This window comes from Cavia porcellus, unplaced genomic scaffold (genome assembly GCF_034190915.1).
Source record: "Cavia porcellus strain 051 isolate PalLab524CR breed Dunkin Hartley unplaced genomic scaffold, mCavPor4.1 scaffold_1, whole genome shotgun sequence".
NCBI classification, from domain to species: Eukaryota; Metazoa; Chordata; class Mammalia; order Rodentia; family Caviidae; genus Cavia; species Cavia porcellus.
The window spans coordinates 156,311,891-156,329,111 of NW_026947484.1; the positions used below are offsets into that span (position 1 = coordinate 156,311,891).

General features: G+C 38.5%; 1 protein-coding gene across 1 annotated transcript; it reads left to right on the top strand.

Annotated features, from left to right (window-relative positions):
- Positions 1-1,849: 1,849 nt before the first annotated feature.
- Lrrc53 (leucine rich repeat containing 53) lies at positions 1,850-15,966 on the top strand. The gene is given in 5 exon segments (XM_005007991.1): positions 1,850-1,937; positions 4,361-5,173; positions 10,532-11,047; positions 13,638-15,809; positions 15,812-15,966. Coding segments are annotated over 5 exon segments (3,744 nt in total).
- Positions 15,967-17,221: the final 1,255 nt, after the last annotated feature.

A 17,221-nucleotide genomic window follows, 5' to 3' on the forward strand; every position in this document is an offset into this window, starting at 1 on the left:
GCCTATGGAAACTCACTGTACTCCATTAGGTCCAATTTACTAGCCATGTCTTTCTTGAGTACACAAAATAGTTTTTCATCATTAGTTAGATTTACTTCATTCTTCCTTGTATTATAACTTGGTATTTACATATCTATCCCCCTAACTAAAAAGTATTTTAAGGATAAGCATTACTTATTTACTCTTGTACATCTAAATAGTATATTTGAGCTGAGATTTGCTAAAATAAATTGCATCACGACAATAAAAAATTATCCAGGCTCTTCCTAACTCTCATCCTTCTTGGAGCCTCATCATCTCTTGCTTTTGCCTTCTATGTTTTTCTTTGCTACTTTAGAAGTGTGTTCCCAGTGCAGCAGGCAACAGGAGCTTTTAAGCATGTACTTCAGATCAAACAATAAAACTCTAAAAAGCCCACAATTACTTCCCATGTTATTTGAGTAAAGAACCAAAGACTTTGCATTGGTCCTGAAGAAGGTGAACATGTCTGCCTGTTATTCTCTGACCTTCTCTTCCTTGTGCCTCTCCAGAGTGGCCACATCAACCTTCTCTCATGAAGCATACTATGTGCTCCAGATTCCACTCACAGTTCCCTCCTGGGGTGCCCAACACCTTTCCCTTCTGCATGTCTTTGTAAAAGTGATACTTTATTGGAGAGTGTATTCTCCAAGCTAATGCTAGCTCTGTTTTTTGTTTTATTTATTCATTCCATAGCATCATTTATTACTAAATGCCTCAGTACTCATCTTTGATTTTGTTTATTGTGTATAGCCATTCATGGAATGTATGCCCATACAGGCAGGGGCCTGATATCACTCCATCTTCCAGGCCATGAGTGGTCCCTTCCGTGCAGAAGGCTCCTATATTTGCACAAAAATACCTGTTGAACCAATGAGAGAATTAATGATGTAATGTTTTTTCTACACTTTGTTTTGTTTGCAAACTATCAGATTGTATGGATAGAAGGCTTAATGACAGTCTGCCTCCTACATTTTAAAATCAACCAAGGAATAACTATAAATGAGTGGTCATTTTAAAACTAAAATAGAAACAGTGTTACCATTTCATTGTGAGATTGTAAAAGCATAAACAATTATGGTAAAAATTTTAACATTTACAAAACACTTAGAGCATCTTATTTAACTCTCACAATGCTCTGTCCTGAAAGAATATATTATTTTTTTCTATTTCACACATGAAAAAGCAGAAAATAAGAAAAATAAAAATTTTTGAAGATATTATAATCAGTAAATAACAGAGCTAAATTCAAAGCTTTGTAGAACCTATGATTTTAATCTTTCATATTCTGTCTTCAAATGTGGCATCTAAATCTTTCAGTAATAAAATAATTCAGTTGCAATTATGTGAAATTCAGTGCCTGAGGTTAGTTTATGCATTCTAGAAAGAATATAGAACGCAAAGTAAAAGGCTGAGTTAAGCTCCTACCGCTAGGTGACTTTGGCTACTTTATTAGCTACTCTGAGCTTCCATTTCCTTACCCTCAAATTGGATAGCAGAATTTAGAGAACTCAGTAATATGACCTCTGCTGAAAAACATTCCAAACTGTAGAGTGCTTTACAAAGACACTTAATTGTGTAGTAACGGGTAGCAATTGCTATGCTTCGGATGTGAACTCACTGGATTTCATTTTTAACTCTGTGCAAAGTGAGGGTGTTGGCCATTTACCTGGCATCTTGTGAGAACACCAACATGCTCATTAAACAGCAGAAATCATCAAAATGCCTCAGGAGCTGTACATACGGAAGCCACGAATAACAAGCGCCAGCATTGTGATGTGCACTGCCCTCTCCTCTCTTTTCAGGAGGACTGCTCACCCTCTTCGCCATCATGCACCAGCTGGTGGCAGCCTGCCCTCCGCCTTGTGTGGTGTGCACCCAAGATGTAACCCTGTGTCATCAACTGTCCTATATCTTAGGTAATAAAACTAATAAGTCTAAAAAGCAGTGTTCACTGTACATAGAAAATCCATAGCTATGGCTTTCATTGTGCAGACTGCTTTTTGAGCTCAGCCAGAAGAGGGAACCTTTTAAAGAGCAGGTCTGTACATTGACTGAGGAGACTGCCAAGAGTATTTTGTTTTTCTGTTCCTGGTGGACTCAACCAAAATAATTCAAAACCCTTCAGAGGTAATCGAGTATACTTATGGCAAAAATACTACTGTTTCCTGTAGGCACATAATTTTAAAGAGAAAAAATTAAATTCATTCTATCTTTGTGCATAGTTTGCATAGGTTGAACCTTGCCCCTATCTGAAAGAAATACAAATGAATCAGAAATCCAAACGACAATTGTTCAGCATTAGTAAGATTAAGTGATGTACCAGTGAAACAGATTATTATCAAACTGCATCTCATTTTGAAAGTCTGGTCTTTTTTTATTGGTGGTAAATGAGCTGTAGAAATGCTAACAAGATACACTGCCTGTATTCATTACATATTGCTTGCTTAAGTCAACAATTTAATAAGACACCTTATTAACAAATTTGAGGAGAATGTGATTTACATCCTGATATTCAGGAAGCGATAAACAAGCTATAAGCTTTACCAATGGAAATTTTTCAGAAACAAAACTGAGCTAAGATAAAGTAGGAGAAGACAATCTGTTTCATTTCTAAAATCCCAAGACTCTATGAGAATGAGGAGGTAGATGTTGTCACCTTTCCTGACAGAATAAAGGATGTCAAGCCTAGTTGGTATATATACTATTCCCCATCATATTGAGGACATTTTTAACTCCAAATTTCTGTCCTCTAATGTGAATTCCCTGACTTTAAATTTTGTGGGTAAATGTGACAGGAGAGAGCTGCTATCTATGAGAAACAAGTATTTCTCCAGTATATCCCTGCACCCCTAAAACTCCTCGTTCACAGAATGCCATGTGGGAAGTTATAGTTCCTAAACACAGAGGAGTAGTAGCATTTCTGTCTAGTTTTAGACAAGAAGTAATTGACAGAAATAACAGCCTGCTCATTCAGATTCCACAAGTCCCTAAAGGACTGGGGGCCCATAAAAACAAAACTCCTTTATCTCATATCAGAAGGGAACAAAATGCCAAACTGGCCAGAATTAATAGAATTCAAATGATCAATAACAAATGCTAAGAAAAAGCTCAAACCAGAAACACAATAACTCTGATTTATGTTTGTTAGTGCTGCAGGGATAGAAGCAATTCTTCTAAGAGAAGCTACTCTGAGACGCCTTTGTGTTTTACTTTTTTTTTTTTTTTTAATCTCTTTGTTTCAGCTCTGCGGTCTAAATTTCCTAAGGGACTGGCGAGTAGCTTCCCCCATGGCTGACTGTTCCAATATCACCTGTAGACCTCCCAGGGACAATGGACTCCTCCATCCTTATGACACTGTCATTTGCAGTCAAAACAATTTTAGCATGATAAAGATGTGCTACAATAACTCCTGATTATAATACATCTTTATTGAGTTAAAATGCTTTGATTTCTAATGACAGAGCAGTGATAGCTCTGAGGTGATTATGGTGAAGGGATTTAACAGTTGGAAGCTCTGAATACCACCTGTCATCACATGATGGACTTCATTGGAGGGAACAGATATAAGACAGGCGGCCAAGATGGCCCAGACTATAATGAGAACCCCACTGACAGATCCTCGGGTTGTCTGGAGAGAATATAGATCCTTACCAAGTTGCCAACTTTTAGCCTGGAGCGAAAAAGCAGAAACCAACGCTCCTTCTCACCTCCCCTCCCTCCTTTCTGTTTGAGAGAACGCGTGATTGACTTCCCTGCGTAAATACACATTGCTGGGGGAAAACCGGTTTGCACGCTCAGGCCGCAGCTCTGGGCTTCATGGAACTGGATGGGAACAGCAGAGCTGGATCAGGTCAAGACTCAGTCTCAAAGGGAGGCAACCTAAAAAGCCACCTTCCTGGGGGCTGGGGATTTAGCTCAGTGGCATAAGCGCCTGCCTTGCAAGCAGGCAGTCGTGAGTTCGATCCCTGGTACCGATGAAAAGGAAAAAGACAAAAAAAAAAAAAAAAAAAAAAGAGAGAGAAAAAAAAAAAAGCCACCTTCCTTCAGAATGATCTCAGGGAGGGTAACCCCAAATGCTCAATTAATTTCGACATCGAAAGGAACAGATGGGTTTCTGTTTCTCCAACAAATATGTCCCAGTATCACAAAGTAGAAAAAGTCACTATTGTGATCGACGCCGGCTTTCCCTTAAGTTTAGAGACCAGAGGATCAGTTCCATGTTGTCTGTTGTAGCCAGGCCGTGGGGTGGCTCTGAGGGCTTTCACTCCCCCATTGTTCACCACACGCCCTCCCGCTCCCGTGTAGCCCGTTCCCAGCCTGTGCTTTTCTCCCCCCACAGCAGCCCCCACGACCACGAGGGTTTTGATCGTCACTGACGGACGCCTCTCCTCTATCGAGCATGCAAATCTGTCTCTCTTATCTGATCTGACTTTGCTCTCCCTGAGCAGAAACGCCATCGAGGGCGTCCAACACGACGCCCTGCACGGGCTGACCAAGCTGCGGACGTTGCTGCTGGGGCAGAACCGCATCTCCAGCTCCGCCCTGGCTGACCACACCTTCAGCGGGCTGCACAGCCTGCAGGTGCTGGTGCTGAGCAACAACGCTCTGCACACCTTGCGAGGGGCCTGGTTCCGAAACACCGGGGCCCTGACCAGGCTCCAGGTGGATGGCAATCAGATCAGGAATCTCACAGCCAGTTCTTTTGGAGGCACGGATCTGCACAGACTCAGGCATCTGGATCTGTCTAACAATTTCATCTCCTACATTGAGAAAGATGCTTTCCGGCCCCTGCCCCAACTCCAGGAAGTGGACCTTTCTCGAAACAGGTTGACCCACGTGCCAGATGTTTTTACTCCGCTAAAGCAGCTGAGTCTTCTGAACTTAGATAAGAACAGGTGGAGCTGCACTTGTGACCTGCAGCCACTGGCCCACTTTTTAAGAAACTACATTAAGTCTTCCGCTCACACACTGAGAAACACTGTGGACATACACTGCCAGCGGTCGTTTCCATCTGCGGCCATCAAGAGTGTGCTGAGGCTGTCTGAGACCAACTGCGATTCCAAGGCTCCCAACCTCACGCTGGTTCTAAAGGACAGGCGTCCCCTCCCGCCAGGGCCGGATGGGACCCTGCTGACCGTGTTGGGCTTTGCAGGTATGTTAGAAGTCCGCCCTCCTCTTCTGCCATCTCCTGTCCATGTTTGTAAGACCACTAAACGATACCTTTCTCAGAGAACTGGGAGGCATTTGCAAGAATTACAGATGGGAGAAGTTGACAGTCCATGTGGGAGGATGGTAGCCCAGTTGGCACAAATCCCAAGAAGTTCTGTTTCAGGACAGCTGCCTAACTTAATGGAATGAGCTCGGAATTCAAGAGCTTTATACCTGATATGACTCAGGATATTACTATCTTGAGTAATTTAACTTATCTATACTTAACTTGTTATCAGTAATAAAGGAATAGTATGTATATTTGATTGTCTGTTTACTAAAGAGTATATTTATTATGACCCTAGGATATAAGTATTAAAAATTGATCTGGCACAAATGCATTTCTCAAGGCCTTCACATGTGTATGCCTTTCTATGGTGTAGTAAGAGTGAGCTTTCCAGGTCCAGGAGAAGAGGCTACCATGATCAACACACCCTCTTGATCTACTGTGCTTGCACAGCTCAGTAGCAAAGGGTTGAGCTGTGGAACTGAATTTCCCTCCTTTGAATTCTGGCTCTGCTCTCACAAGCTGTCTAGCCTGCTGTAAGTTATTTAACCTTTGTGAGCCTTAGTTTTTCTCCTGTTTGAGGGTTCTGGATTCTTCTAGAATGTCTGTTTATTTAACTTTTGAAAAAAGTAGTTCCATGCCTCCCCTAGCAACCTAAAAAGATACTATTCAACCTTGAAATAGTTTTTTACTGATAATTTAGAACCTAAGCTTCAGCGGTCATTAAATTACACTGGATGAATGATACCAAGAGATGCCATTTGTTGAAGATCAAATATGCACAAGAATTCTTGCATTATGTAGCTCTCAGTGTATAGTAAAACTCTTTTGTGATGATGATGATGATGATGGTAACATTGTGTGTGTGTGAAAGTTTGGAAGGCCAGAGACCCACAAATGGCAACTAGAAATGAAGTGACACATTTTGAATATATGCTATAACTCAAAACAAGTTACTGGTGCATTAGTTAAATTCCTCAGTAACAAGTTACTAGTGAATTACAGGAACATCAGGTTTTTGACTTCTGACAGTTACAGTTTTAATCAGGACAGATAGAGACCACCATCTGTTCTAGACAATGGAACTACCACTAGCAGTAATCAAACTAACTTGAAAGAGAACTTTAATTTATCTCAGTAAGATAAATTGTTTTAAAATCCATGAAACCATGTTAGGAAGTATATGTGTTAAGAAATAATTTACCATAAATGACAGAAGTGATAGAGCAGTGGTTTAGTTTTAAATATGCTTCTTCGAATATTAGTTCTAAGGGATAGTTAATAGATATTCTAATAAAAAGATAGAAAGATGCACAGAAACTTAAATGATAGACTGTGGTGGTCAGCTAGGTTTGGAGAATGTTAGATTAAACAGCATAAAACAGGCTTATTGTCTGCAGCAGTTCACCTATTTTTTCTTACTCTAATGAACATGTAGTAATCTTTAGGAGCATTTCTCAAACTTATTTGATTACGAATCTTTTCATTCATAGAGGATTCCACTGAATTAGTATTCCATAGGCTGTTGTGTTGAAAAACATAACCATAGGATAATTTTTGTTATCCTTTACATTTTTTGTTATGCTTTTGTTTTTGGTACTGGGAATCAAACTCAGAACTTTATCCTTGCCAGGCAGGCACTGTACTACTGAGCTATATCCCCAGCCCTCCTCTATATTTTTAGAAAAATACATTTTTCTAAGCTAACAGTTACTCATTACTAAAGAGATAGATACAAATTCTGGAAGATTTCAAGGGCTTTAGAAAGTTTAATATACACAGATTATTTCTGATAAATTCCAAATATGATTATAGGCATGTTGAAAGTTAGTGTATAAAAGTATCACACTAAATATTTTTCATTGACTAATTATTCAACATACTGTTTTGAGAGAACTTTCTTCTTTAAAATGACTGATCTCATACATTTGTTCCTTTAAGATTCATCTCTTTCTGAATAAATATGGTAAATTGTGTGTACCTCTAGATTGTAGGAAAAAGAACTATAACTGTGTTCTTCAGCTAGAACTAAGCCATTGATATTGATAATCATATGTACAGTACTTAAAACTAATCAGTAAACATCTCCCACCAAACCCTGACATTTCTTACTGTTACGCAGTAGATAAAGTTTTCATGAAGCTGCCGTGTGTTTTCAGTGTGTCTATGGGAAGTTGTCATTCATTGCTTTTTGTTTGTCCAACTCAGATTTTCAGAATGCTTTTTAAAAGTGGAGACAGTGCCAGAGCAATGAGAACTCAAACATCTGAAGGGCACGTCCGATCTGTCCACAAGCTCCATTTGTTGCCTTTGCTGTGTGCTTTACCAGCCAATGAGCATGCTTGAGTTTATGGGATGCAGCCTTATATCCAGCACTGAGCATGGGAGAGTCAGCGAGTCTTCCCCACTTAGACCCAATCAGAGGAAAAACTCCTTTCTTTAGTTTATGCTGAACCTCACATCACTGGCTGATGGGTGGTTTAGGATACATAGGTCTTTCTCTCCTTTCTTATTTGCTTTATTAACTCATCAGCCATAAAAATATTCTCTTTGTGATTTGTTTTGAGCTTTTTCCGGTACTAGTCAAGTTTGCCAAGGCTTTTTTCAGTCACACAAAACTCCAGTGATAGCATCAGCTAAATGGTAATGATTTACCTCTTTAATGTCCCATTAAGGCTCATGTGCTAAAGGCTGGTCACCAGGTTGTGGGACCTTTAGGTTTAGGGGAAGTGAAATCACTGGGAAGGAATGCACCCTTGGGGGAGGTTCCCAGGCCCTGGCTGCCTCCTGTTCTTTGCTCCCCTGCTGCCCTGAGGTGAGCAGCTTTGCCCTGCCATGTGCTTCCAGTGTGATGCTCTGTCTTGCTTCCGGTCCCAAAGCAATGGAACCAATTGGCCATGAGTGGGAATCTCTGGAATCATAAGGTTAAACTCTTTCCTTATTACATGTTGATTTTCTCAAGGATTTAGTGACAGTGACAGCAAGCTAACACAAACAGTAATCACAATTACCACGACGACCCTTTCTTGAATTTTACTATATATATCAAAGCATTGTGTTCCCCAAATCACATACATTGTCTCTCTTACTCTCCAGGTGGTATTAATTATCATCACTTGAGAAGAGAGGAAAAGCAGGGCTCAGAGATATTAAAAACACCCAAGAAGGAGCTCAGAATAGGATTGTGAGTCTTGAATTTTCCTATTCTGCGTGAGAGATAGGGAATGTTTAAAATTTGCTTCCCTCATGCATTTTTAATGTTTTAAACCTAGTCCCTAGTAGAGAGCATAGACAAAATCAAAGCACATTCAATGCATATATGCAGGTGCCATCAGAAATCTATTAGATAATCTATCCATTTTATAATTTTCATATGCTAATTGTTATAGTAATAATAAAAAGAGCTAAGAGTAAAAAGTGTCACCTTCATTTTTTCCTCCCTTCCCTTGATAACGAAACAAAAAAACAAAAAAACAAAAACAAACCTAAATCTTTGTTTGGAATAAGTCATATACTGGGCTCTGACAATAAAATGGTATGACATAATTTTTGCTACAACTTTTAAAAAATTGTGTCATTAAGAGAAATTAAACTATTTGAAAGCATTAGAGTACTTTCTGAGAGTGCACTGTCAAATAAATTGAGTTTATAATACCTTAAGTTCTGGTATACTGTTCAATGTTTGGAATGTTTTACCAAGACCTGATATTACCTTCACATTATCTTCACTCTCCCTTTAACTGAGAAACTGAAACAATTATGCCTGACACTCTGCCTTTTCTTTCAAGTGCAAAATATCACATCACCCATGGAGAGAACCAGACCCGCTGCACCTGATTGGTGTGCTGGATACTGGCCCCTCTCACCCACTGTCCTTACTTCCAGAGGAGGGACCCAGCTTGTCCAAAGTCACACCTGGAGTGTAGAGAGACCTGGGCTTTGAACTCAGAGCTCCTTACTCAACATGTACTGACTATGTCTTCATGATCACAATATTAGGGATTTTTAAAATTACAGCACATTATTCTCTCTATCAGAATTTATAACCAGACTTCCTTCTGTTATTTAAGAATCATCAACAAACATTTCCAAAGCACCTTCTCTGTGATAGAGTTGTGGTTACTGGCAATAGAATGTGGAACCACACTGAAGAAGTTTGAACTACTGTCTGTGAGGACAGACAGTAGTTAAGTCTAGCAGGGAGAGTAGGGAACTAATGAGTTAATGAACACAGCATTATCCCGCTACAGATCCTAAGAACAGAGTCACTGTGATAGGCAATGGAGAGGTGAGGCACAGAGTTTGGCTTGAACTGCTAGGGAGGGAAAAGGAGGCAGGTGAAGAGGAGAGTTCATAACTGGTCTTGAGAATCACTGTCTCTGATAGTTCTCCTCAGAGGACAAGATACGTTTACATAGCATGTGAAGTGACAGTGCCAGGCCACCTTGGATTGGATGCTGTTCATTTTCTCAGGACAGAAGGAAAGAAACAGCACAGTCATCAAGGAATTTGGAGGCACTGATTAAAATTTTAAAGAATAAATAAAATTTAAATAAGCAGAGATAGGAGAGAGTATTTCAAGCATTACTAAAATCATCCACAAATACTATGGAGTATGTTTTAAGGCTAATAATGAATTAAATAGTTTGAAACACAGAGCTTGAATGCAGCAAATAATGAAAAATAAGCCCAGGTAAGACACTAATAGCCAGACTGTATTGAATCTGAATGCTAAAGACTTTGGCCTTTTTGAAAATGGGAAGCCAATGAGCTGGAGGAATGGTAATCTTTAGGGAATGATTAAAATATGGCAATAGCATGCAGGGTCAATTGATCTTTCAGGGGTGTAAGGTTAGGATGTATGGGGTTTTCAGTCTTCTTAAATTAACTATGACATTAAGAAATAGGAAATTGGGAATTAAACTGGTTTTCCACAGGCAGAAAATAATATTAATGCAGGAATTACTTTTCTTGAATGCATTTCAGTCTATGAAAATCTCTTTTTTTGTACTAAAGAGATATCAGATGATGCTATTAGATAGATAGATAGATAGATAGATAGATTAGATTAGATAGATGATAGATATGTAGATAGATAGACAGACAGACAGATATTAGAAAGCAGAATAATGTCAATTAAAATGTCTGGCCCATTGCTTTTTCAAATAGTGATGGACTTGCTATTCATACTGATGCCCTGTAAGCCATGAGCCTATATATTTGTGGGTTTTGTGTTTGGTGATTTATATGTCTTCCTATGACGTTGTCCTTTAATGGTTTCTCTATTTGCTGCAGGAGCTGTTGTCCTCACTTGTCTAGGTTTAGTTGCATTTAACTGGAAACTCCGACAAGGCAAAGCAAATGAACACACATCAGAAAACCATTGTTGCAGAACCTTCAATGAATCCCTGTGTGGTCATGAGGCAAGAAATCACCACGCTAAAGGATACTGTAACTGCCACTTAACTCAGGAAAACGAGATACAGGTCACGTCCATCGTGGGGCTGGGAAAGGAAATGCCACTTCTGCGGGAAAACAGCCATCAAGCAGCATTGGCCTCTGAGTCCACAGCCCTTGACAAATCATTCCGAAACCCGAAAGGGAAAGACCATGGGGGAGACGGTGCTTTCCTCTGCCTGGATAGCAGATTGCTGCAGTCAGGATGCTCAGAGCCTCCTGGAAAAAGGGCAGCTTTTCCTGATGCAGGTTTAATTACCAGATACTGTCCAAAGAGCATTGAAAAGCTGAGGAGTCTTCAGCATGGAGAAGGCCAATCTCAAACACTGCCGGGGCTTCTTAGGAGAACAACAGGTGAGTTTGTCTTGTATCAGGAAATCCTACTCCAGTTAATTCCCTTGGAAGGAGGAAATCTCTTTAATTTCTTCCACAAGAAGTACTGTGGAAATCACTAAAGCACCACTCTATTCCTCTTCTGCAGATCTAAAGATTGTCTGTGTGTGTGTGTGTGTGTGGTGTAAATGGTGTGTCTCTTTCTCAGGAGTTGAAAGTGCATCTCTTATCTACTAAAAGATAATTTTGAGGCCCAACACCTAACAATGTTAAAAAAAAAGAAGAAGAAGAAAAAGCAGCCTTTTAAATAGCAATATTGCTGTGAAGATTTATGGGAGGGTGAGTATTAGCTTTCATTCCAACATCCTTCCAGCACTAATGCCAATTCTGCAGTAAGCAACCTTTCCGGAACGTGACATATGAGAAGAATGGGCCTTCCAGTGCTAGTGATTCATTTCAGGAGTGATGTCAAGAAACATACTTTGCTTGCTGAGCTGTCAAGGATGATAACTTCCCAGTTCAGGGAAAGTCAGGACTTAATTCATTGTCCCATGTTGGGAGCCAAGTGAATCTGGCCATGACATCTACGCACTGTACATGGATGATGTCAATATTTAGGTGGAGGCAATGAATTAAATGTCTTCCTTTCTCCTCCTGCATACAAGCCAGTGCTTTCAGGTTCAGCAGCAAAAACTTTGACAGCTGCTCTGTAAAGAGTTCCTGTCACTTATCTGGATTGGTTTATAGCTTGCATTGTGTTCCCTCAGAATACGAATGACAGAGGTGCTGTATCAAGAAATTCTTACCATGGGGACCTGGCCCTAAGGATACATTTGGGGACAACTGGAGAGAGATGAAACGCTGTTATTTTATGTGTGGCATAAAGCAGGATGCAAATTTATTTAATTGCATCCCTCGTACTTCAGGACTTGCTGGTTCTGGGAGCTGATGATTTGACTAAAGAGAGAGAGAGGGCCCAGGAAAGAAACATCTGCCATAAAACCAGAAAGTGTTGGGTTTATTTTATAAAAAAAAATAATCACTTAGCCTTTCAAAAGACTCATACCTTAGGCAGATGTTTCATTTTAGCTTGTAGTTCTGTGCAATGCTTTAAATTCTCATAGAAAATTTCTACCCTGAAGAGAAAGCAGTTTCTTAACCATTTCAAAACCAGTCTTTTGTTTCACACAGATGCCAGTGGTTTTTCAGAGTGATACAATTACTGTTGAAAACACATGAAATTCTGCTACATGTTGAGCTGGAACTTTGAAAGGGCGAGTATCTTTGAAGAAAACAGCAGACATCACGCCTGCTGCCTTGACTAGATCTCAGTAGGAAGTGACGTCAGTACGCTCGTGCTTTATACCTTGGAAATACAGAATTACATGTTTGCAAGGAGGGCTTTAGAGATGATTTAGTTTAATAGTTCTTCTTATTTATCTTTGATTACCAGAATCCTGAGAATCAGATAAAGACTGCATAGTCTTTCCTCAGTGTAGCTTCCATGCTTGCATAAAATTTCCATTTAGTCTGACCTTCTAATACCCACAGAGTAAGTAGCTTCTCTTGAGGGTCACACACGAAGTTGTTTGGCAGATCTTAGATTACATTTCTTTCTTCTCTCAGAGTAGAAGTACTTTCATTTTCTCCTGAATAACACAAGTTCATGGAACAGGAGAGAGTGTAATAATCAGATATAATTTTCATTTTAGCATTCATGCTGGTTAAGAGGACAGAATTTAAAGTCAGACAGAGCTAGGTTTGAGCCCTGGCCACATTATACAGAGGAAATACAACTAGTGTAAAACAAGAATCTCTCTAAACTCTTCATCTGTAAAAATTATCATAATGAGGCTTTTCCACTGGGTTATGGGTCTTGCGAATCAAATAAGATAATGAATACTTAAGATTTAGCATAAAGCTTAGTTCTTAGTGTGTGTTCAGTGAATAATAATATCATTATCTTGTTATTTGCCTGATTTAACATGTACCTTGAATCTTACATTTACTTACATCATTTTATAGTGCCAAGCAGAAATTTTGCAATACAAATCAGGCCATATTCTAAACCTAGTCACTAAGCAAATATTCAATGAACATTGCATTAAGTTATAGGAGATGAAAAGATATCTGTTTTCATTGAGTCAATAAATAGGTATTGCTGTTTTATTGTTTATTTCTGTTTGGAACTTGAACCATATTCACTATTGCTCCCGTGATCTTCCCAATATCTGAGTTCCAAGTAGGAAATGAATGTAAAGAAACTTCTGTGTCATTTGATTAAAGACTCAGATATTATTTACCTTTAAGGTTATCCCAGCCAACAGCTAAGGTAAGGTGTACAGCTATAAATAATATTTATATTTCTAATTCTATAACTTTTAAGTCAGCATTGCAGCTGACTGGAATGTATGTGGTCATAGACTGTGTCATTGTAAACACAGCAACAAACTGCCAAACATCTTTCATGGATGGGCTAAAAATTAGCAAGTATTTAAGAACTGCCATAATCCAAACTGTTTTTTTTTTTTTTTTCATAAGGTTCCTAAGCATTTGTTGCTTGGGGTAATAGAACTCTTCCCAGTGCTAAATTCCTGTACCTGTTCTTCAGATATCGGCAGTGACACATTTAGAAGAAGATATGCAATATCCGCTTCAGCTTTGGCAAGAGAAAGTCTTGAAAAGCACCTAACAAATGAATCGTGGCAGCCTCCAATAGAAAAAGAAGACAATGGCTTACAACCTCACAGGCAGAGACATTTTATTACAAGCTCAACATCCAAGCCTTCTGAGGACGAGGAACACCATATACAAAAGACCTTATACAAATATAGATCAAAATACGATGATGCTTATAGACTCTTAAAACAGAACAAGACTCAGTATGTTCAACCAAACAATGGCCTTTCCTGTAAATATGTACTTTTTGATCAATTTCAAGATTATAGGAAAGAAATGAAACTAAATTGTAGTAAACCCTCCAAGTGTGAAAAAGAACAAAGCCAAATTAATAGTGCTATAGAAAAGTTCCTTAAGAATGATGATAACATAGAGTTATCGAAGTTATCAACAAAAGTCAAGAAAACATATCCCCCAAAGAAGATTAATCTCTATGATCCTGATTTAGTAGGACAAAAGAAGTTGGTTATAATGCCCAAAACATCAACCCACTGGCAACCACAGGAAAGTCATAGTAACCAACTCATCAAGTTGGATCTCAAAAAATGTAGCAGCTATGGGCACAGAAACAAAGGAGGAAAATGGCTTTCTGATTCACAAGTTCTGAAAAAGAAGAGAATCAAGCAATCAGATCTCAAAGGCAAAACCAAAGGACAAAGTTTAAGGTTAAAATTAAGTTCACACCCTTTTAGAAAAGTTAGAGTCCATCCAGAAAACTCCTTACCAGAATTCCCGATGAAACATAAACAAGTGTCAGTACCTCCTAAAAAATTACCTAAAACCTCTGAGAAAAAAACTAAAGCAAACCTTGTGTCTTCTGCAGATTTCCTTCAACAGCCAGAGAGTAGCAACTGTGTTAAACTCACTTCAAAAAGGCTGCTTTGCAAACATGCTTCAAAGCAAACCCCATCTTATAGGAGAAACAGTAGAAGTGCCCCTCCTCTCGGTACTAAGATGTCTGCAGGCAACCAGAGCTCCGTAAGGCACGACTACCACCCACCTGGTCTTTTTCCTGATGTACAGGTGCCCATCTTGCACCAGCCTGCAACTGGAGACGCTGAGGACAGCCTCTCACACTCTCAGTTCTCAACTGAGCCACGCAAAGGAGTAACTCAGCTTCAACAGGAAGCTCCTGGTTACTTATCAAATACTTTGGAAAATGCAAGAAATCACACTTTATCATCTCAACCTTCCAGTGGGATTGGTGGCAACAGGGCAATGGAGCCCACTGCACAGGTAGAACAAAACAAATCAAAAGCCAGTGAGCTAAACCTAAACCATTCTTCTCTGTCCTCAGGAAGCCAAACACAAATACTGGGTGTGTACAAGACTGACACCTACACTGAAGAGCATTCTTTGGATCAAAATCAAATTTTACAACATAAAGAACAAAACTCTGACTATAAACAAGTAGAAAATGAAACAAAATCATCAATGACAAAGTCCAAAGTATCGTATCCACTTTTGGAAAGTTCTATGGTGGATCAGAAAGGGACTGATGTAGGAACCAGTCTGCCTCTCACAAAAATTTATGATTCTCCGCTCATTTCCAAGACACAGTTCAAGAACAATCTACCATCTATTATGACAGATTCTATTCCATATCAAAATACCATAGAACTTCCCAAGGAAATAGGTACTTCTCCTTTTGGTGGTCAAGCCACCTGGCATCTAATCAGTAGTAGTGAAAAAGACATTGACAAACCAAATACATTGCCCAGAGAGGATGATACTGAAGACCTAGAGACAAAAATAATAGAAAGAGAAGAAGAAAATATACTTGATGAAGGCAAGACAAATTCTAGTACATTAATTTGGACCACACAAATAACCCCGAAAGACAACACAAAAGAAAACCAGCAAACTGGGGAAAATAAAAAATGTGAGGAGCCTGTATTATGTGATTTAAGCCCTGTTGAGGAAGCAGCTACACTTGAAGATTTGAGTATTGCAAGTTTCCATGAAGCCAGAAATGGACTACTTCATAGTGGAACGTGCCCTGATACTAATAGTAATATGCATGATTTGAAAGAAACTTAAAATATTCAACCAGCTAAGGATAACTGTGCACATAGAGATGGTACAATGATAATGAAGACACATGACAAATAAAAGACATTCATTTCAGGGCATAAAATGAGGTATCTCTGATTCCTAACAAAATAAATGAAGCTGAAAATTCTTTTCCTAGACCTGAACTCTATCCACCATCTGCTGAATATGCTAATACATCACCTTTAGCAGCAGAACCCAGTGAATAAAATAACTCGAATAATCACTTTCTACTTAACTCCCTTCAAAAAGGACAGACACTGTGTAGTCTTTATGTAAGTTTTAAATGCATTATTTTGAAGAACAAATTCTCAGTAATTTTTCATTACCAATAAAAAAGAAATTCACCAAAATCAAAGAGAGGGCCATAGGATATATTTGATGCAATTAACAGAATGTACTACTTGAAGGTGTGAGAAAATGAGAAAAAAGTTGTGTCTAGTGCTGGAAACATTTAAAATGAATGAGGGAAGTGCTCAAAGAAATAAAGGATTAAATATGAAAAAACGATTTAAGTAGATTTAAATTTGATGTTTATTTTATGGAAATTGCTATGCATTTCTCAACTAATAGAATTATAATATTGCTTTTTACACACATAATTTTGTCTTTATATTTGATTATATATTGTATATATTTATATCTGTTCCTGGATTATTGTACAAAAATAAAAATTCAGCCTTGTTTGTTAATTCTAGTCTAGGTAGTAATGTTGGTATATTCATCTATTTGCAAGTGTTCTGTTGATAATTATCCTAGATTTTAATTATAAATTCTTAAAGCCATTTATTTCTCAGGGAAAAAGAGAAAGGGAGAGAGAAGGAGAGGGAGAATTTGATTTCCAGGGATACAGGTTATTTTTGTAAAATCTGCAAAATCCTATAAATCCTCTAGGTGGAGATCTCAGCTTCATTCATTTTAGACAAAACAGGGAGATCAACACAATGGATCCTGAACAAAAGGAATTTTAAAGAGCTTTATTGCCAATTGTTATTAATTTAAGATGTTTGAAAGCTAAATAGTCCACTGGCATGCAGCTTTCAAAGTCTGATCTCTCAAGTTCAGCATGCTACTCTTCTTTGATGTGAGTAGTCCTCTTGTCCACAGGAATTAAATGTGTTTGTAAATATTTTATTTAGAAGCAATAGGAGAATAAATATCTTTCATTAAAAGTTCCATTTATTTGGAAAATGTGTGTATACTCAAGCAATTTTTATATAGATGCCCTCATAAAATGTTTCAAGCATGCTTTTACAGTAGAGTTCCCTTGTTGAGGGAAAAGGTCAGAAAGAAAACAAACTTTCTCTTCAGCCTCCTATCTATCTCTCTGTAACTATATTTACATTTGGTTTTATAAAGCACAAAAGATTGCTAGAAAAATGCACATGAAAAATATTGCCAAGGTATCTCACCTATCTTCCTTTCCCCTTCCTTTTTAGAATTACCAGCGAACCACATAATTTT